At 42.0% G+C, this 22,157-nt stretch overlaps 1 protein-coding gene across 1 annotated transcript in view; it reads right to left on the bottom strand.

Annotated features, from left to right (window-relative positions):
- Positions 1 to 19,556, bottom strand: part of ctif (CBP80/20-dependent translation initiation factor) — an 80,839-nt gene extending 61,283 nt beyond the window's left edge. The window contains exons 1-2 of the mRNA XM_071896760.2: positions 19,430 to 19,556; positions 576 to 810 (exon numbers count right to left, since the gene is read on the bottom strand). Of these exons, the coding sequence (XP_071752861.2) occupies positions 576 to 752 (177 nt within the window). The 5' untranslated portion in view covers positions 753 to 810; positions 19,430 to 19,556. The remainder of the gene's footprint in view (positions 1 to 575; positions 811 to 19,429) is intronic.
- Positions 19,557 to 22,157: the final 2,601 nt, after the last annotated feature.

Here is a 22,157-nt window from a genome sequence, read left to right as displayed (position 1 = left end):
CTTGGTGCTCTCGTGACCCTGATGAAGACCATTAGGTCGATACGCATTGGTCCTTTTTTACTGTCTTGCTAAGAGTTTTTATATTTTCTTTACCTGAAGACGAAGTGCTTTGGTTCTCTTTTGGATCACCGCCTTTCATGACATGAGACTGTCTGTTTGTATTCTTGGAAAGCCGCCAGATCTACCAAAGAGCACCTGTCTATATATATCAGACCCAAGCAGTGCTTCTTTACTATGTCCACAAATAACCCTATTATTACCAAAGGAGAAACAATGAACTTGTCAAAACTTGCAATATGTGTAGGCTAATTAGTGGATCTTGTTAAGGCATTGCCATCATTAACTAATTTTTACTAACTCAGAAATTGGAGAGTGTAGCGTACAATTAGCATTAGCTGATTTTCTGTTAAGTTTTTGTTTGTGCCTGAGCTAAGTACCTGTATCAAACCTAGGTAGATTGTAACCTTGAGACCAGAGGTACTGAACATTAGCATTGAGGCTAGCTTGAAGATGTTAATCTAAAGAATATGAGGCTAATAAAAGAATCCCATCCATTTAACTAATAAGCCTCTAACCTGTGGCATCTTGCCACCATTGTCCAAATCCAGGTCTCCATCGGCCTTGTCTCCCAGCAGCCCCTGCACCTGGTACTCCAGGACATAGCTGTCGATGAAACGCTCCAGCTCTTCAATCTCCTGCGAGCGTGAGCTCCCTGCCTCAGACGATGCAGATGCCACCGAAGAGTTCTCCATGGCAACCAGCTCTGTGATGAGTGGCAGGGGAGGAGGGGAAGGGAAGGAGGGATGGGACCTGTGCAGGGAGGAAGAGAGGGAAAAAGAAAGAACGTGAGCTTAAAATTCAACATGACTTGGAGCTTTCATGATAAAGCATTCATCTCCTCTGTATAACTCCTTGGAAGGCTAGCCTATATTAAAAAATGGTAAGTACAGCCTTAGTTAATCCTTGAAAATGTATTAAATGTTTACCCGGTATCGCTCCACCCCTCAAATTTAAAATAAGCCTCTGATATCCATGACAACTCTAATGCTATACATAGCTAAACAGGCACCAAGGTGAGCCTTTGTCCCACAGGAGGGTCAAGGTTAGGTTGTTTACATTTCACTTTGCCTAGATAGTCATGGGAGCAACAACTGCAGAGTAAAAACAACAGTGTTTCTCTCACCAACTCTCAAGGAAGGCAGATCACCCCACAGCTGTCAACAAATCAGGGTGGGAGCCAGCTCAGCCCTCTACGCACTGCCTCTCCCTCCTGAGTGTCCCACACCAACACTGCCCTGGCACGGAGCCAGGACCTGCTTGTTGGGTTTTCACTCATCCATCTCTCTAAAAGGTTCTGGCTCTGACTCACCTCTGCTATTCTGTCTGTCCAAACTCACTATCTCTGGTGTCACCATTCGCACACCTCGTCCGCCTCAACGTCCATCTCCTGTCTTGTTTTTCTACCCTTCCCTGCCGTCTCTCTCTCCTCTCAGTGTTGTGTGATCACCTGACCCCTGGCCAACAGGGAGGCAGCCTCCTGCCCGCCTGCCTGTTGCTACTAAGCTCCTTTACATCACGGCTTGATCACCAGCCATGCAAAGAGGATTTATTCCCTGGAGCACGCAGAATGGTATCTGCTGAGCGCTGGGGACTCGCTGGGGAGCCCTGTGCATTTACAGCCAACAAGTCAGCTACGCAAGGCCTAAAGCCTTTGTTTTGGTTTTGGCTACAGTCCTATCTAATGCCATGATCAAGAGTGCCGTATCCTAAGTACTTTCATTAGCTCTAGCCTATGTTTTAAACAAATTTTGATTTGAGTAACTGGTGCAGTAAATTTGTAGTAGCATTCAATTTCCTCACAACAGAACAAATGACAGAAGCAATTTAGATCACACCAGCCATTTCAACAATACTAAAAATATCAGCACTAGCATCATTATAATACTAACAAGTATTTAGTATTCTATATTATATAAACAATACTAAAAAGGACTATACTACTACAACTACTAATAATAATAATAATAACAATAATTATAACAATAATAACAACAACAAGAAGTTAGTGATCCCCATAGGGAAATTCTGTTTTTGCTTGCCCCTCCATACGGAGGTCAGAGGTCAGGCTCAGCTACACAACAGCACCCCTGTTGAGCTGGTAGGGATCAGTGTCTTGCTCAAGGACACTTCAACAGAATCTGGCTGAAAATCTCCCTACTCATCACCACCCTGCTGCTGTTCTTTATGTACCTTTAGGCACTAAGGCTTTAATCTGCACACTATGTGGCAGGGTCTGTAGGTTCTAATCTAGTTCTAAAACTAGTGTGAATAGTATAATCCACCCATACTTTGATGCTGTGGCTTTGATTAGTGGATTGCAGCTAGCAGGCCGAGCTGCATTTGACAGTGTCCTGTTCATAGAAACATTAACCTTGTCTTTGGCTTCCGCTCCTGTCTCAGCTCCAGCCCAAGCCCCAGCCATGCCTTGGGCTGCCCCAAAACCAGACCATTCTTCTGAACCAACTTCTCTCCAAGCTCAGATCAAACAAGCCATAGTCCCATCCACTCATCCAAGCCGTGCCATTCCCTAGCTCTCCTGCCATCCCAGTGTCAGCCAGGGCTCTAATGCATTTACTTTTGACCTCTGTATAGTGTGGTGCCACAGTTTTCTAGTTGTTTAACCATATATTTTAGAGAGAACAAAAATAATTGCTTCAGTTTAGCAGACAATAGAATTGAAACAAAAACAATGATCTTTCACCTTTGGGTGACTTTCCTTTTACTGGGCTAGCCTAATTAATTATGACTGACAGAGGCACTTTGTGAGACTGTGCAGTGGAAATAGCTTGCTGTGCTTAGCGTCTCTTCCTGTCAATCAGAACTATTAAGAGTTACCAAAAATGATATTCTGGAACCTTTGACCTTCATCTTCCTCATTATAGTGCCACAACATTTTGTTTCCCTACATCAAGGGGATGGGAGATGTTATGACCAGGCAGCCAATATATCCATGACTTGCAGTGACATCAGTGTTTTGTTGACATCATGATATCGACTCCTAAAACAGAATTGCATTATAACTGCAGATTATACAACAGACGACTATGAACAAGCCAACGTCTCACTTGACATCAGAAGAAAAGTAAAGATATTTACAAAAAGATTGAAGTCTCTGGAGAATGTAAACCTTACTCTCTGCCACCAGCATCGCACTATGCACCACTAAAGTCTGCAGATAAACTCCCGACCTGTCGTTTCACGATATATAAATATATCTTATTCACAACCCGTCTCCGTATTCCAGTGAAACAATTTAAGTGAACAAAAGTACAGATGCAAAGGTACTTCTTCTACAAGAGAAAAAGTTGTTCCTGCTCACTGGGCAGGTAAGCTCACATTACCTTTATGAATTGTTGCTACTGTGTCACATCTCTCTTTATCAGTGGGAAACGATGAAATTTCTCCCCTCCATCCTGACACAATTATTACAATCGAGGGCTCAACATATGGCAGGCGTAACTGGTTCTCGGTGAGTAAAGTGCATTTAATAAAATAGCGATGGCGGGCACTTTCTCTCACTAACTGTGAACGTTTGTTTTGGAAGTCAACATGGCTGTGTCAACAAGACATTGATGTCACTGGAAGTCGTGGATAAGTGTTATAATGGCTGCCTGTTCCTTCCATCTCCCATCCCCTTGATAATGGGGGCGAGGACAGTGTCACTAGTTTCTGCACTACAATGACGACCAATAACGTTTTGAGGGTTCAGCACAAACAAGTTCAAGCTGCTGTATATTCAGCAGTGTTCAGTGTAAAAAATATTGAACATTTAAACAGACAATTAGGCCTAAACATGCTTTTTGCCAAACATGTTACTGCAAGTCGAAACATTAAATGATTTACCTTGTATATTACAGTATATATTTTTATTTTAATAGCATTTTAAGCAAATTTTGAGAAATAGCATGATAATATATTTAATGGGATATTTTGGGGCAAATTATCATATACATCAAACATTTAATCAGTGTTACCCCAAGGATTTTTCCAGCAGCGGTGCGCTTGTGTTTCACAGAGGTTCTCAGGTTTACGTGACTTGATTCTGCACACACACACACACACACACACACACACACACACACACACACACGTACAGTATTTTTTCTGAATCCCTCCCTGATGACCAGTTAGGGTGCGGAGTGCTGCCGGCAGCGCAGACCAATCCAAGTCATTCTACAGTTGGATTTACTGTTCCACCACCAGTCCACTACTGTATAATTACCCAAACACACACACACACACTTGCACATGCACGAGCGTCGCACACACACATGCACACCAATATTATTACAACCTAATAGTAACCTACTTTTGTGTATCTGTCAGATATGGCATAACTTATGTTAAGAAGCAAGTGATTTCACCTCTCCTCTCCTCAGAAAGCTGATACTTTTCCATGCTACATCACTGCTGTAGTAACAAAGATGATTAAGCTTTGGAAAAGCCTTAATCCTTTCTGAATGGCTGGGGGAGTCCACTACACATTATATAGAGGTGCCAATTCAAAATCTCATGTTTAACACATTTAAACATTTTCTCACATTTAAGGGAAGCAATGCCTCAAGTTGAAAAAATGTTTCATGTGTCAGTCCAAACAAATAGAGCTGAATGGGAGGATGAAGCTGACAAGACTTTACTTCAGTAACTAACTTCAGTAACTAACTAACTGGCAGACTGGAGACACAAGAGACATTTTGTTTACAATGATCCAATATTATATTGATTCTAGCAAAAAGGTTGTGTTTTGCTAGATTTCAAGCTTTTGAAGAGTTTAGCTGTAGCCTGTTGGCATCCAACCAAGAAGCTGTCAGCCAAGTCAAGTGTCAGTCCAACGTAACGTTAGTTCTCCAGTGCCCATCTGGCCACTAGTGTAGTCCGCTCACCAAACACAGCTGGCTGCTTTCTGTCTTTACATATTTGGATAATCTTATGTGTGCTAGGTTTAACCAAACCTAGCACACATCTTACCTTTCTTCTTCTTTTGGAAAAGAAAATCATAACAATATTATCACAATATATCAAAACAATATTTTTTCTGGCTCTACCTTGCCTCCTCTGACCCAGGACTGACCAATTAAAATCATGCCTAACATATTCCTTTAGTTCTACTCAAACTACATGACAGTGATTGTCACAGCCTCCCTACCAAATACACACACAGAAGGCAGGCGATCTCAGTTGTGCCCTGGAACGCACCCAATGCTTGATTTTACCCCACACTCTTGTGCAGTGCAAATCTACAGACCGCACTCATAATGGAGCAAGGATGGTGAGAGGCAACAGAAATTTTGAACTATGTAAAACTTAGGCTATAGGTTTCCTGATCAAAAAATATTTGCGGCTAATTTCAAAACATTCAGGGCTTAAGCCCCAAAGAAAGCCCTTAGCGATGCCACTAGTTTGATGTCTTTTTAAATGAGTGAAAATATTTAATTTCTGTCAGCAGGAGCTGACTTTCAAAGCTAAAGTTAATGAAACCCGGGCAGTGCAAACCCAGCTATCATTCAGTTTCATGTCCTGATATGAACAATGGCTTTAAAAAGAAACAATGTTCTGCTGCTTCTAGGGTAGAGGAATTGTTAATTGGGCCTACAAATGAATGTGGGTTGACAGTAATGTAGGTCTCAAACAAACTTCTGTGAACTACTGGGCTGTTTGCCTCTGAATAGCCAGTGTTTGCAAAACTCATAGCCCTGCTATGAGATCATGCGTTTCCCTCACATAGAGGCAGAAGCGGCGCAAGAAATTCAGCAGCAGCACTGCGCCGCTTCATACTGACTAATGGCTAGATTAATTTGATTTTCCAAATGATTCTTTATAATGATTTTATCTTTAAAAAGGACTGTATTACCCTACCTGACTATCACTAGCCGAGTCTTTCCTGCAAAGACTTTTCCTTGGGCGCCAAAGTGGAAAATTTAGGAAAAAAAAACAAACGAGTGAAGTTTTAGAGGTGTTAAAATTATCTTTTTTGGTGTGCTGTGAAAACGAGAAATCGTCCCAGTCATACAGACCCATACAAACATTTTTTTTCACATTCATTGCAAAATTGGTCTTAAATCTGATTCTAACTGGAATTTAAAAAGGTCTTGAAAAGGTCTTGATTTGCCTTGATGGAACTTGCCACCCAGAAAATGGAGTGGCTATCATATGCAAATTAGCATATGACATTGTCTGCCCTACAAGAGACCTCTCAAGCATGACATAATTTTTTGGCCTAAATACCCCACCCCCTTTTATTCTGATGTGAAAATGTATATAGGAGTTAAATGACTGTTGTTAACTAGGCTACATCCAACGCTATGAATTTCTTTATGTTGAGGTGCATTCTGATGGTTTTTGAAGCTGCAATGAAAACAGTAAAAAAAAAATCCATAGCCATACTTTGCTTAGCATTCCAGCATTTCATGGCTTTGTGAAGCAAGGATAACATATCATAAAAGGGACAACGCAACATCCGCCCCATGGTTGGCAAGCAAAATAAAATAGTTTTTAGAAATTCAGTAAGAGTAATATGTAGTAACTGCGTCATAAGTCATTTCCACTTACATTGTTTCACCCATTTTAAGAACAGAACGAAAAATCCAATTCATTTTCACCATAGGCGAAAAAAAACAGTTCCAGATATAATCCGAAAGCCATGAAATGACGACAACACTTGCGAGGCCTGGACAGGGGCAACGCCACAGACCCATTTAAACTAGGAAAATCCTGACTGGCAGCAATTCTGAGTTATCAACTCTTACATTAATGACGCTAAATGTTCTCGACAGCGTGGGCCAATTTTCAGTAGGTAAGACATTTGAAATCTAAAATGCACTATGCATATAATGATACTCCTGCTGTGTTGTAAATGTCGGTCTGTAGCATTGATGCATATTGCTAGTGACTGCACCTCAGTGGGATGTCCTACTGTTGTCCTTGACACATGGTATAGAATTACTGCCTGAAGGGAAACTGCTGCCAACAGCTATTGACCCCTTCATTAAAACAACTCCCATTCTCTCTGTTTGTCTCGCTTTCTGTCCGTTTCTCTCCTTTAGCCTCCATTTGACATGTCCAGAGTTATCTGCTTACTGTGCTGGACAAACAGACAAATCACCAGGCCTGGGCACATATTATGGTTACCCCAAATACCATCAATGTCAACATCCAAAGTAAACAGTGGTTCTGTATCTTTATCATAGACCTGACCTGTTGTCTTGGAAATGGGACTCAAAGTCCTAGCTATCCCTGGCTCAGTTTCATAACACATCACTCCAAACCTGCAGCAGCCTGTTAGCAAAGGCTGACAAAGCATCCAAACCTGTGTAAAATGCTAAAGATGGTAAAGGAGCAGGGAACGATAATACAGGTCAACTCACTGAGCTTTGCAGTAACATCTTCTACAGCAGTCCAACCCAGCCTTTACATTGCATTAACATCTATCAAGCTCTAATATGTTGTGGTAGCTGCATTCATCTTTCAGCTTGGATAATAATATCAATGTGCTCCTGGTGGACGAGAAAGCATCTTGCAGAGTCCTAGCCTGCTATAGGATATAGCATGTGTGACTTACAACACAACAAAAGATTGATGCTCCAGGGTGACAAAATATGCACATGTACATGAGAGAGTCGAAAATCTGAGTTTCCATCAACACCGTAGGGTTGGGGACTAGAGGAAGGGATTCGTCAGAATCACACAAAGAAAAGGTTGCTCTATTAAGTGTATATGAGAAAAACAAAGGCAAAGATGGACAGAGGGCCTGTGGCCACTGAGCTTAGACAGAAAGACTGAGTGTGTAAACCAAAATATGGAGCCCAGAACCAGAGAGTGAGACAGAGAGAGACAGAGAGAGACAGAGAGAGACAGAGAGAGCGCATACGTGCGAGTACGAGAGAGAGAGAGATTGTGTCTGTCGAAGTACTTTATTGCAGTGGTCACTGCACTGTGAAACAGTGTCTGCATGTGGGTGCTGGCATTGGCATGCCTGTAGCAACATGGTCGAGTAGAGTGTGAGACGCCCCCTCCCTCCTTCTCTCTCTTCCTCTTTCTGTCTGTTGCACTCTCCTTCCCCTTCTCAAACTACATCTTCCAGTCCCTCCCCATATTCCTCCCCTCCTCCTCCTTCCTCATCTCTTTCGCTATCCCTCCCTCCCTTCTTCCAGCTGTTCCAACAAAGAGCTGCCTGCCACACCTTGTCCTGGCCACACTTGAAGCCTCACCACTAGGTTTGCAGCTGATGCACTAGCATTAGTATTCCAACACTAGTAGTTGACATGACAATCTACTTCTACCACTATTAATATGCAACAGGTTTTCCCTACCTATTAAAGTGAATGCCTAAGTGTTACACTGGCAACATTACAATCAAAGCCTTTGTAAAACCCAGAGAAACCTGACTGAATGGCACATTGAACAATATCACTGAACAATTATAATGACATTATGTGTAAATATCTGTATAAGCCGTTTATGGCTTACAGATCAGAGTGCTGGGACAACACTGACTGTCACAGTCAGTGACACCACAGGCCAGCAGAGAGATCGGCACTGCAAAATGCAAAGCAGCATGCACTATAACCTAGCTGAGTATTGTGCTAGTAGCCCAGCACCATCCAGACAGATAAATGGCCAGACAAACACAGCATGGCACTGGACTGCACACTGCTTCTTTGTTTGTGAGGCAGAGCCTACTACTAGGCTACACCATGCAGGCTCCATGATAAGATAAACTTGTAAAAAGCAGAAGGTAGGCCTAGATTTATTACTTTATTGTGTCATTTTGTCATCATTTACACTAGACAATGCAGTGTGGTCAAGGTTGTCTGTCTCTCTCAGTCGCCACCTTTGTATTTTTTGTATAAAGCAAAAAAATGTACAGAATAAGGGACAGTAACACACAAACAGCATTATTGTTCTGGTTTAAAGCCATTCAGTATGGTAATATGAAACCATCTGACCTAATCGTGGTAAATTGAATGATGTTGACAGGAGATAAGGCTCTGTGATGTGGTTAAAGCTACACATTTCCTCTCATCAGTATACTTCAATAGCTAGGGCACTGTTGGCCACATTTAATAGCCTACATCCAAAAGGTTATGTGGGCCAGTGCTTAGCTAACACACTGATGTGTACATGTGAGTTGAATTATTGTATCTTAAAGGCTCATTTGGAGGGGAAATGCACAACATCATAGATGTTGTGCATTTCCCCTCCAAATGCCTTTCACAACTGCTTATAAGCATCTGCCTGGGTATTTCTGTAGACCAGCCCTGTAGTATTCTTGAAACAGTACAGGAGGAATGACAATTAAAGATCTGTTTACTTTGTGGTAACGAGTTAATAATGTGGAAATAGAGAAGTCTCACTAGTAATCATAGATCAGTGCTCCCTCTGCCAGGTGCAGTTAATCCAGGCTCTGCAGAATTGCGAACTTTGAGAGCTTCGATGGATGAATGCACACAAGGAAACAGGCACAGGAAGTGACACACACTGGCTCTGACTGGTCACATGACACAGCTGCAGAGGGGAAACCAGAATTAATGGCTAGTATACCAAGAAATTACAGTTTGTGCCCATGGGTGTACATAACCAGGCTGCTGCACTGGACACATTAGAGATGTGACATGTCTATGCCAGTGCTTAAGCGTAATTTTGAGCCGTCTAACAAACTTTTTTAAAAGTGAATTTAAATCGACTCGGAAGTGTCCAGGTGATGTTTGTAACGTTAGGGATGTTTCTGTCCGGTAGCCGAGACACTGCCAGGCAAAAACACACTGACCAAACTGAAACAACAGCTAGTGGATCAGCTTAGTTCTTCAGATGGACAAGGTTATCATCGAGCACAATGTCTCCTGAAAATAAATTATTCCATTACTTATATTCATTTTTCATATTTTGTCTTTGTTCATTGCAAGAATATTGAGAAAGGTCACCTTTTTTTATCTATGCTCTAATTACCCAGCTGCAAGTTGGGCTAATCCTGTTAAAACATAAGGAATTCTTGAAATTGTGATGGCAATCATCTTTTTTGGAATCAAAGTAAGAGATCCCAGCCACTTATAAACATCCCTGTTGGAGATGATGAAGTGATGAATGGATACTTATAAATGTAGGGGTCTGTTTTCGTCCTCTTAGCCATGGAAATATGAATAAATTGGATTTTAAAAGCTAAAGAATGGCTCATCTAGGACAGTGTTATGTTAGTCAGATGCTAAAAACTGGTGTCTATAAAAGCATAAAATTGGAATAGAGGGGGTTTGGGTGTTAAATTGGCCGTGTTGACAAATCCAGACCCGCCGCTCTGAGGCACCACCTAAGCCTCTTTTTGAGCCAGGACAAACCCAGACCAGCCACAGAAGCTTCCCAGAGCCGCGCATTAGAATTTAATTTTTGCGCAGGTGGTTAAGGCTATTTATTTTTTGTCTATGTGCATTTGCATGGCCCTTCTACACATAAATGGTTGCAAAAACCTAAGCAAATGCTTTTGTGAAGTGTATAGGCCGTCATATTTGCTGGGATGGGTGAACATGGGTCACATTTTATTGGACGAGGCGACTGATGATATTTTACCTTTGAACCCATGGGTTGCTTCACCCCCCACCCCAAAGAAAAATAAATTTGCTGTGGTGGCATCATCTCTCTGTTGTGTTGTTGTACAAAAAACTGTATGACCCCAGTAATGCCTCCTATAAGGACAATCAAAAATAATTGCAAAAAAAAATTGCATCTGCTGTTGAAGCATCAGGTGAGGGATGTTTTTCATAGCTACTGTGCATAACAGCATGTTCACTTACCCATAGATCAGATAAAACAACACCTCTACAAAAAGCTACTTCGACAACAAACCGTCAACAACCCAAACGAAGCACGTCTCCTACAGAACACATGCGTTGTTGGTGTAGCAGGTGAAACACTATACGCTGCTGCCCAACATGACACGGCTCTAACATGCACAGTGTAGCTCCGGTGGAAGGCCAATACAAAAACAGTGAGCAATACAGAAAGCAATGACATTAAAGCTGCCTGCAACTATGTATTGTTTCGATAATTGAGTATTCTATTAAATATTCAATTGCTTATTCAAGTCATTCGATTAAAAAAAAAATAATAATACTTTTTCAAATGCTTTATTGAAAAAATATAACTGGGCAGATGTACCTGTGTAAGGAAGCATCAGTACATTTTTCCCTTCTCAGTTTTATCTCCTTCACTATAAAATTAGCCAGCAGTGCATAATAAATAAATAAGAAACAAAAAATTAAAAAACAGGATAAGGGCAAAAGCCCACCCACTGAAACTGAGCTACTGCTTAGAATGTAAGACAGTTAAATCTCTTAAATTGGATTTATCGTTTCTGTCTCATTTCTTAACAGTTTTGCTTCTTTTTCACAGCATCTTAATTGCCATTCCAAGTTTGCTCTGAACAAAAAGATATTTTCTCACATAAGAAGCTACTTTCCACAATGTGTGCTCCAGTGCTCCTCTATCAGCTGTGCAGGGAATTACAACAACATACATGCCCCTTTATGTTAAGTTGGTGTTTTTTTTTATTTCCAGCCTTTCATTCATGTCATTTCAGCTCAAGAATTTGGAAAAAATGTTCTCTCAGGTAGGCTATGTTATATCATTTTCTTTGGTCTGTACAACACCAAGGACGAATGCCAAGCCAATATTGATGCGGTGCTGGGAACGGTCATGCACATTGCACAAGTTGTTGTAGGTGGAGGATCAATAGATGTAGAGTCTGACAGTCCCGGGTTACACATCATTACCGCTAACGTTTTCCTTTTAGATGGTCAGCTGCCAACTTCAATTTATCTGTCTCCAATCCAGCTCCACTCTCTGCCACCGTAGGCGTCCTGCCCCCCCACCCTTACTGATATACGCTCACCTGGAGGCGTGGCACTTCACCCCATCACCCTCTCCAACACAACATTTACAAAACAAGCACAGAAGTGGGTGATGTCGATAAGAGCACATTTTCAGCAATCACGGATTGTAGCTTTAAAGATAACTGTTAGAACTGGATGTGTCTTGTATGTCAGTATGGTCATCTACAGTACCAAGCAACACTTCAGGCTAGTGTTGACATGAAAAATTAGATGAAGACTTGAGGAGAAAGAATTTTTGGGGTGTGTGTCACTGAGCAATGACCATTATTGACATTTTTGTTTTCTAAAGATCTGCTTTCCTCTCTTTCTCTTCCTTCTAAATGTGATGTTTAAGTGTTTAAATGTGATATAATATACTTAAAAGAGATTAGCTGCAATGGGGTACACTTATTGATCAAAATGTATTAATTAGGCTAAGCTCAGACCAGACATTTTCACAGGTATACCCTGCTTTCAAATAATGAAAGCAATTCACTATGAGGAATGTTCTTGGATATTAAACTCACTGATCACAAAGTCAGTGAAACATTGAGTGCAACAGGTAGGCTATGTTTACTCTAATCTACAGAGGAATGAAAGACCCAATACCCCAACAGCAGCCACTGTATTTAAGTCCTGATGCAATAAAATAACTTTACTGTGAGTACTACAAACTTTCTCTTCATCTCCACAAACAGATAACACTGAGTGCATCATGAAATACAGGGTTAGGGTTAGTAGTAGTACAACACAGGCACAACACAGGCAGAGCATAAACAAACAAACAAACAAAAAAAAACATGCAGACAGACAGCAGTGATTAGCTGGCTTTGATATGGTTACACAACAACCAAACAGCAAGAACCTTAATCCTCCCAATCCAAACAGAGCAGAACATCAGACCCAGTCTGAGTCCAAGCCAATGTTCTCACCCCATGCAGTGAGAGCTGCTAACAGGCCTAATCTGGTCTACTACTGAGTGGCTGGCTAAACAAATTGACACTCAGGTTTAAATATAATTTGGAGTAGACTATTCTGAAGTACAAGCTGATGGCATGGCGCCTGCAAGTCCGTGGCTGTCAGAACAAATCAATATTTGAATTTCATTGGATTGTCAAAAAATCATAACAAATTCGAACCCTAATCTGCCCATTGAATGCGTCAAAAAACACTATTTTATTCAGTGATTTACTTATTTTACAACCAATTGAACTAACGCATCCCTGGCTCCCCATGCCTTGGCTCCATAGACTCTCATTCTCTGTCGCTCTGTTCTACTAGCCTGCTAGTTTGTTTTTAGCACACACATGGTTGTTAGCGGCATCATGGCAGAAAACACCCAGCCTGATGAGATTACTACTCCTCCAAGCCGTGTTTGGAAGATATTTGGATTTCCCTCAGTACAAGGCAAGAATCAGCAGATCACCAACTCAAATCCCTCAAGAAACTGTAACAGAAAAATTTCATTTCAGTCCATTCATAGTCAAATTAGATTTTCAACCAACCGACTGATCAAGAACTTGCCCAACTGCTGTGTGGTACATCAGGATGACTTCTTCAAGTCATTACTGCTTTGGACATGGACGCCATGATGAGCACGATCTTTGGGTTGCTGGAGAACCCTGTGAAGTTTGAGAAGTCGCATGGCATCAATAACACCCTGGATACCGACATCCTCCCGGAGTCTGACCATAAGGATGAGGAGACTCACATCCTTATTGTGGAGGGCTTCCTGCTTTACACCTACGGACCTTTGATTGACGTACTGAACCAAAGTTACTTTATTTCCATTCCATACGAAGAATGCAAAAAGAGGAGGTGCTTTAGGAACTACACGGTGCCAGACCCCCCCGGTCTGTTTGACGGTCACGTCTGGCCCATGTATGTAAAACACAAGAAGATTTTTAAAAAAACAATCACATTTTATTAAATTGTGGGTACATCTTAATTTGTTCACATGAATTATGAAATTCTGCACACAAAATAATGAAAATGAGTGAACGCACTAACCATCTTGTGCACTCAGACTGATCAAAATGAGGGCACGAGGTCCATCTAACCCGTGTGCAATACCATCTAGAGCATTCAATGTGGTAAATCAAGGCCTTGAAATATGTTTTTTTTTTTCTCCTGCGGCCACTCCTGGGCTCTACATAGGCCAACAAAGACACAATCAGTGATATTTCAAAACCATTTACTGTTGCTGGTCTAGGGTACGCTTCTCCCATGCTTGACCGCACACAAGGCCACTGCTCAGTGTTCACACGACTGTCACTTCTGTTCTCTCATAACCAGAAGCAAAGACAGAGAGAGAGGGAGAGAGAGAGAGAGATAGAGAGAGAGAGAGATTTGCAGCAGTGAGTAGTGGATTGGAATACCCTCTGCTGCAAGCACATTCCACAATACAATACGTCCAGCAGTCAGCCGGTCTGTCAGTCAGCTAGTAGCTAAGCTAGCTGTGGCTCAACCAAGAGACAATAAAGACCATCCTATTCCCTTATGAATGAAGGTGTTTGGCCTGTAGCAACACAAAACATAACATAGAAGATTGGGCTATACATTAAAAACTCAGCTTGTCTCAGCTTTCAAGCAGCACAAAGGTCTAGTACCACTATTTCCCTCACTAAATCTTAAGTGTCATGTCATCCACCCAACACCCTGGCTAATTCAGGCATTGAGGTTACTACAGGAGAGGATAGTCCTAGTAATAACATTTAGGCCTAGATGGCACTAGACAGATCACCAAGCTGATACTAGGCAAGGAATATATGTTGTAGAAATGAAATAAACAACTTCAGAAGACTTCAGAAGTCATATTCCCCGCCTCCCCTTCACTCTAACACGCTGGTGTGAGTAAACAGGAATGTGCCAAAGAGGGGAGCATGACCTGAATCTAGAGGAACAGTTCAGTAAAAGACAGACTGCACAATTAGAACGGAGAATCATGGGGCGCATAGGGGGGTACAAGGGTGTGTGTGTGTGTGTGTGTGTGTGTGTGTGTGTGTGTGTGTGTGTGTGTGTGTGCGTGTATGTTTGTGCCTATGACAATAGTCCCATTGTCCCCCCATGGCCCTGAAGTGACATGATGGGAGAGGATAGTGCTATAGGCCCAACAATTCTATTCTGTTCTGTCTAGATCCACACACACACACACACATACACACACACCTGGCAAACAAACTAGGCTGTGTTATACAGCTCATAGGCTTTAAAACATGTATGGACCTCAAATGTCACGGGCCCAAAAGGCCTCAGAGCTCACCGTCAACAAAAGAGAAAGGCATGGCAACAAAGGTACAGCTGTGGCCTGTACCGATTAGGGGGAACACACGAGATGATGACAAAACAAGCAACTCTGCTAACAAAAGGTTAGCGACAGAAAGACAGCAAGAGTGACATTATGTCACACTGTGGCCCCTTTCCAATAAATAAAGAGACCTGGGTATGAGCGAGTCAAGTCTAACGTTACATCCCTGTGCTAAGCTAAAGGCCTTAGTTTCTCAGATTGACTTAAACCACCACCTAACCTATCCGTTCTTACACTGGTATGTTTTCCTGAACAATGAACCATGTGCTCTCTCTCTCTCCACTTTCTCTTTTCCCACTCACTCATCCACACACTAGCAATATAATGAGCAGTATTTCCCAGTGCAATGAGGCTTAGTCAGGGTGTTCCAGTTTTCTGTGGGCTACTCCCACTCTCTCCATAACATGCAGCTGCTGTTCCCTCCTCCTCCACATTCTACAAAACACTGCATGCATATTGTAAAAAGAATAACTTGGTGGGCATCATGGCCCATTTCTTTTTTTTTTTTTTTACATTTGCTTGAATGGCACACAGCAACAGAGCTAGCCACATGCAGCCTACTATTCACATGAACTCTGACATCATTATTCTGGCATCATTACCTCATGTCCTGTCACTGTTTGACCTCTGAGGGCAGAGTTCACAGCCCCACTGACTCTATCTGCCATCAGATCAATGCAGCAGGGGGCACTCGAAACAGGCGTACTGGGACTCCAGTCTACTGGGGTGATGACACTGCACACGCTCTGCTTTGTCAATTTCTACATCGAGACCTACATCTGAGGCAATAACTTGCTTTACTGTGACAAGGCCATTGTGGTTTTTGCTTTTTATTTGAAAAGAGTTGAAGAGTGGTTGAAGTTCCAAGATCCAAAACATACTGAAGGCTATATCATCGGGGCGCACCGATTGATCGGCCACTAGGGCTGTCAAAGGGCTATGAATTGACTGAATTGAGCCAAATTCAACTGAAATTTGAATATTAATGATAAAATTGCTATAATGTTGACACATGAAAGTAGTGAACATACATTGCATATTAAGCAGATACAGATTCTATTTGGAGCCGATTCACAGCCGTTTTTTCCGTTATTTAATTTCTTGAAAGGTTTGATTTGGTAATCTGCTGATTCTTGGCTTTTTACTGAGGGGAATCCAAATATCTTCCAAACATGGAGGAGTGGGAATGTTCTCGTCAGGCTGGGTGTTTTCTGCCATGTTGCCGCTAACAAGCAAGGGAGTCTATGGTGGAGGCAGTAATGCATTCAGTTCAATCTGCTGTTAAAATAAATAAAACATGCATTCGACAAGCAAGTTGGGATTCAAATTCATTATGATTTTTTGACATTCAACTGAAATTTGAACATTGAAATTTGCTCCGACAGCCTTATCAGGCACAAATAGATAAACGTTCTAAATAGGTTATCAGTTTCACTGTTTCAACTGCTGATCAAAAGAAAAAGAAAAAAGTCTCAATTGCAGGATCAAAGTGGTCAAACATATGCCGTAAAAAGTATGAGCCTCTCTGTAGCCAGAATTTGTAGCACGTTGTAGCACGTTGTCCATCTGTCAGTTCAGCATTTCAAATTCAAAATATCTGATATAGATCATGTTATTGCAGTATTTAATGTGTGCAATGCTACAGTGTGTTTTGAATTTCACTGCCTTGATCATATATTAGAACAAGTTAATATAATGAAAAGAAGGCAGAGCCTATGCTGCTGCTGCAATTAAAAACTTTTTGATGCACTACCAGTGAGTAGGCATCTCAGTCATCAAACACACTAACATGTAGCCTAATTACTATGTTTGCATAAAAACATATGATTGAATTACACATGGATAGGCCAGCTTTGTCATGCAACCATAAGAACAATCTGTTAAACACAGTGCTATATGGGAGTTTTACTATTTATGTTGCTGTGCCGTTGTTAGTAGCAAGGATGGGTAAAATGCATCATTTTTCGATCAGCGATTGAATCGGTGATCAGCCGATCACACTGTTAAGAAAAAATATCAGCAATCGGAAACGGCCTCAGAAAACCCGAATGTGCATCCCTGCTATGACTGTAACATACCTCATGCCGCTGTTCAAATATCCTAAGAATGCAACAGCAGCATGGTTGTGTACTAAAAATAAAATGATGGAAAATGTCACAAAGACACAGGAGTATAATTTCAAGTAGCTGGTGATTAGTGGCAGTAAGTGCCAACAAATGGAAGCATGTTCCAGTGGTTTCTAACACGCAGCCATAAAGACACTGAACTAGATAGAGGATGGGATTCTGGAAGCGTAGGCCCAAGTTCAAACACTGGCACTTTATCAGTCACAAATTTAGAGTCAAATACAGTATGTGTGATGCTTTATACTGTGCATAACTTTGGCCTAGAAAGCCTTACAACATGGCCCATATAAACTAAAAACTAGCTTACAGTTAAGAATTACAGTCTGTCTATTGACATTATTTAAAATTAATCAATACTATCAGCACACTTTGTCATTTTGTTAGTTGCTTGACTTTGCCATGTTCACATAAGGTAACAGTGCCAAACAAATTACTTAATCAGTCTGGGCGGCCTTTTGCTTGGATGACAGGCACACACTGAACTGTCTCTTTCCAATGACAATACAGGATGAGACACTGGCTGAACCTGACTTACCACTAGGTAGGCAAATGAATCAACATACGCCTCAAGATGAGACACTACAGTAGTGCAGGCTAATTGGAAGCGGATCATACTATGTGGCTATATCCTTTTTGCAACGGTAAACATTTATCAGTCAATGAATTTTGGGAGAGCTGACAGACATATATATTTCTTCTCCAATGAGAAAGCTTTCTGTCTCAACCAAGACTCACTCAAGACACACAAGTCACAGCAGACCAGTCATGCCTAAGTGGGACTGACTTTCCTGTATCAAAGTGTGAGAAACCTTGTCTCAGTAGTGGTCCTTGTTATTCTCACCATGAGAGAAAAGGTGACTTGTAGTGGCATGCAGACATTCTTCATTGAAGTCACTCTGATCTAATCTGTCTCTGAACAGCAGGAATTTCGAGAATGTCATGAGCAACCTGGAGCTGCTCCTCTGGGGCAAAGCCCTCATGATGTAAGTATAACCTAAAATATCAGTCAGGGCTTGATAGTGTGCTTCTGCATGTGATAGGCCACAGATTAACCTAATGTAGGTGTGATGATATCATGTGATTTTACTGATCTTTAAGTTGTATGGGTGAGAGTTTATTATGCACATACACAGTCCCACTAGTATGGTCCATCACATCATGTACAGTAATAACTAAACATTATCCTCAACTGTTTTTATCCAGAGCTCAGCTGTCATAACAGATCACAAAGCAATGTTGTCACTGTGGCAGTGGCAGATGAGCTTGTGGCATCCTACTTACGATACAAGAGCAAGGTATATTTTATATTTTTCAATGCTTTCCTTCTGTCTTGGCATGGGCACAAGCTGCTGCCACAAGCTACCTCTCTTTGTTGTTAGGTCAATAGCCGAGGAAGGGTGCTGATTTGCAGCAAGCTCAGCTGCCTTGCAGGGCAGGCTGTCATGTAACGTTATGGACAGCTATTCCTGTCGCTTGCAAGCATATACAACCAAGCTGATAGCAAGCTGACCCTTACAACTGCACACAATGCTTTAACCATGTACTGTAACTTTTCACTTTGGTACTCGTATAACCACGCCCATGCTAGCTGGGATGCTACGTATCCGTTACCCAAGAGGTGTACCGCGTCAATACGTTTCCAACAGTTTTATCCCAGGATTGCACCATAAATGTTCCCTGCCAAAGTAAGTACATCCACATCTGACCACATCTGTGTCCGGCGGCCTGGCGCTTCCACGCCCTGGTGTGTGTCTGCCCGCGTACCGCTGATAACAAAGGTGACGCAAGCTCTGCGGCTAAACTTAGCCGGCTAGCATTAGCTCTGGTATAAAGTTGAACCGTAAACAACAGGCTACAGAATGGCAATTTGCAGATTCAGTCCCTAGTCTAATAGCAGTACCATATCAACAGGTTTGCCTGCTGCGGTCAAAGATAAGTCGTTCAGCCACAGCGAGGTCACTCACACCGACAACTCGCTCCAAATCCAGCGCATCGTATGCAACTGTTATCTGGTTACCGCGGCTACAACACTCAACCGACAAACACCTTCACAGGCTTAAAATGAGGAAAATCCTCACCCAAAGTGAGATTCGGACTCCTGGTGAACCTGGGATCACCTCCTGAGATCAAATCCGCCGTGTCATGGGTGTATTTTTCGGGAAAGAAAGGGGGAGAGGATTATCTGGTAACTCCGCCGTTCCAGACAGAGGAATAAGGGAATGCAGGAATGTGACGTCCGGTCCGGTTTGCTGGCAGCAATGACACGTGCACTCAGAGTGAAGCTTTGTGGGAAGTGGAGTTCTTTACTCGGCAAGCTGAGCGGGGCTGTCCCACAGAACTTGAATGGATAGAAAGGACACTTCCCAGTGTATCATGGTTATTTCCTTTGGTACACATAACGTGGTTTCCATAGAGTTTTGATCATGTAAAATGAACATTGCTTCATGTGTGGACAGAACATGAGACTCAGACAGTTAGGATGTTCATCACAACTGCCCCTAGAATGTTCATCCAAATTTTGCCGTTGCCATGGTAACACATTCGCTTTGTGAGGCTCATGCACTAAATCAACACTGATTTCCATGATAATATTATCAAACATTCTATGGCAGTAAGTGTACCAGCCAACTGGCCATTCCAGACTGTAGATTTTAATGGGAATGGCCGTTCTATCTCTTCAGATTCTATGAGCTGTCCGCACCATGTTTTTAACCGATGGTGGCCTAGAGCAGTCACTTCAATAGTTTTATTAAAATAGTAGGAATAGTTTAATTTCACTCCCCAGAAGTTAGCCCAGTGAAACTATGTGAGGATCACTGTTTTGATCAGATGTTTAATTCTCCCCACTGTTGTTGCCACCTGCAGGATAGAAAGTTCTGTGATTCAGTACCAAGTCATATGGTCATATCTAACTACAAAAATCATCTCAGAAGAAGAGCTTGTGACTGGAAGGTTGACGGTTCGATTCCCCACGCTAGCAGGTACAATGTGGTGGGGGAAATGAAAAATTTGCCCCCTTCCCTCCCTAAATGGTACCTTGACTGCAGTTGTTGTTAATAGCAGTGGGCGAATACATGTAAACTGTGGGCATTGGTGTAAAAGAGTAGGCTATACATGCTCAGTTGGCTCTCGGATTTTTAAATTTAACTCCATATCCAATAGCCCATCCATGGTAATGGAACTGTTGTTTTCTAATTTGATATTTCTCACCCTCATATGTTTGACCTTTAACCTCAGTTATCTTGAAGCAGTGTACACATAAACCTCTAAACTAGGCCTAGCATTAGGCTTAATTACAGATGAACCCCATGTTGAAATCTACAGCTATTCCTCCCAACATAATGACTGCAGATAACAGTTAAACATTGTAGACCATTTTTCTCAACCTAATGACGACCCCTTGTGGATAATGAGAAAAGTGCAGGTAGAGGAGTAGAGCAGCTTACCGTCTTGGGCTCCAGCAATGTGTGTGTGTGTGTGTGTGTGTGTGTGTGTGTGCGTGCATGTGTTTCTGTAGATGTAGATGTTTGCATGCATGATTGCGAACATGTGTACCACAAGATTAGTCAGTGTCATTAGTGAGTGGAGTAGACACATAGCTAGACAGACAGACTGTGAGAAACACACACAGATAGACCTGCGGACAGACAGACAAACAGCAAACAGACCTGCAAACAGACACACACAAAAACAGACAGGCACGCTGGCAGACATACAGAGAAACAGCCAGACTGTGGGATAGAGAGAGACAGGCAGATAAAACGACAGAGTGACAGACAGAGAAACAGAGCTGTGGATTAAACAGACAGGCAGGCAGACAGAAAAACCTGCAAGCAAGCGGACAGGGAGACAGACAGATAAGACAGCTAGCCGAGTGGAAAATCTCGAAGTTCCTCACTACTCCAGATGGCCCCAGAATATGTTAGTCGTCACAGTCAGAGGCTAATTAACTACCATGGTGTGATAGAGGCTCCAGCAGGTTACTACACCCACTATACACCTCACCCCCCCACCCCATCCCCTCTCCCCCTTCCTCCCTCCCTCCCTCTCTCCCTCCCCTTTTCTTCTCAGTCTCTCTTTCCTTCTCACTCCCTCGCCCGGCTCTCTGTCTTTCATCAGTCTGCCCCTAATTACTTCATTGTCCTTTTCACATCACCCACAGCACCTAAAGCCATTCATCCCCCGCTTACCTCCCATACTGCTGTCTACTTTATCTGTGCAGATGCTCCATTTTCAGTCTCCTCACACAAGCTCTTACCTAGCCTCTTTGTTTCTATGTAGTAGCTGTATGACTTTTGGTGTGCCGGCCTGAAATCGCCACTCACTAGTGTGTGAGCTAAACTGGCGGTGACCAGTCTGAGCTAGCAAAAAACACCAGATGAAAAGCATTTATTGTACAACTTGGCCACATAACAAAAAAAAAGACATATATGAAAGCTGAGATGACGACATTCAGGTCCCTTTGTAGTTAAAGTATGAAGAAATAATTTTAAAGAAACATTACTGACTATAAATCACTTAACGTTACTCTCTTATAAATCACTGTCTCTCAAGAACTGCCTGTAGAGTTGAGGATGTGTGAAGTTACAAGTAGTTTGCACTGTTGCCAAGGAAACCATAATGCTACATATTTTTAATGTTCTAAAAATGTCAACACTCCTTGTTGCAGGGCGCATGATACTTTGAAATATATAGTTGTTCAAGTTCAAATAGTTTTCAAGTTAGTAACACAAGATAGATATAGCTACAGAAGAGATGGGCTTTTAATCTTTTCACTGGAAATTGTATTGGCAATATGTTCAGTCA

The sequence above is a fragment of the Centroberyx gerrardi genome, chromosome 2, assembly GCF_048128805.1.
Source record: "Centroberyx gerrardi isolate f3 chromosome 2, fCenGer3.hap1.cur.20231027, whole genome shotgun sequence".
In the NCBI taxonomy this organism is placed as follows: Eukaryota; Metazoa; Chordata; class Actinopteri; order Beryciformes; family Berycidae; genus Centroberyx; species Centroberyx gerrardi.
This window is presented reverse-complemented; position numbering and strand designations above follow the sequence as displayed.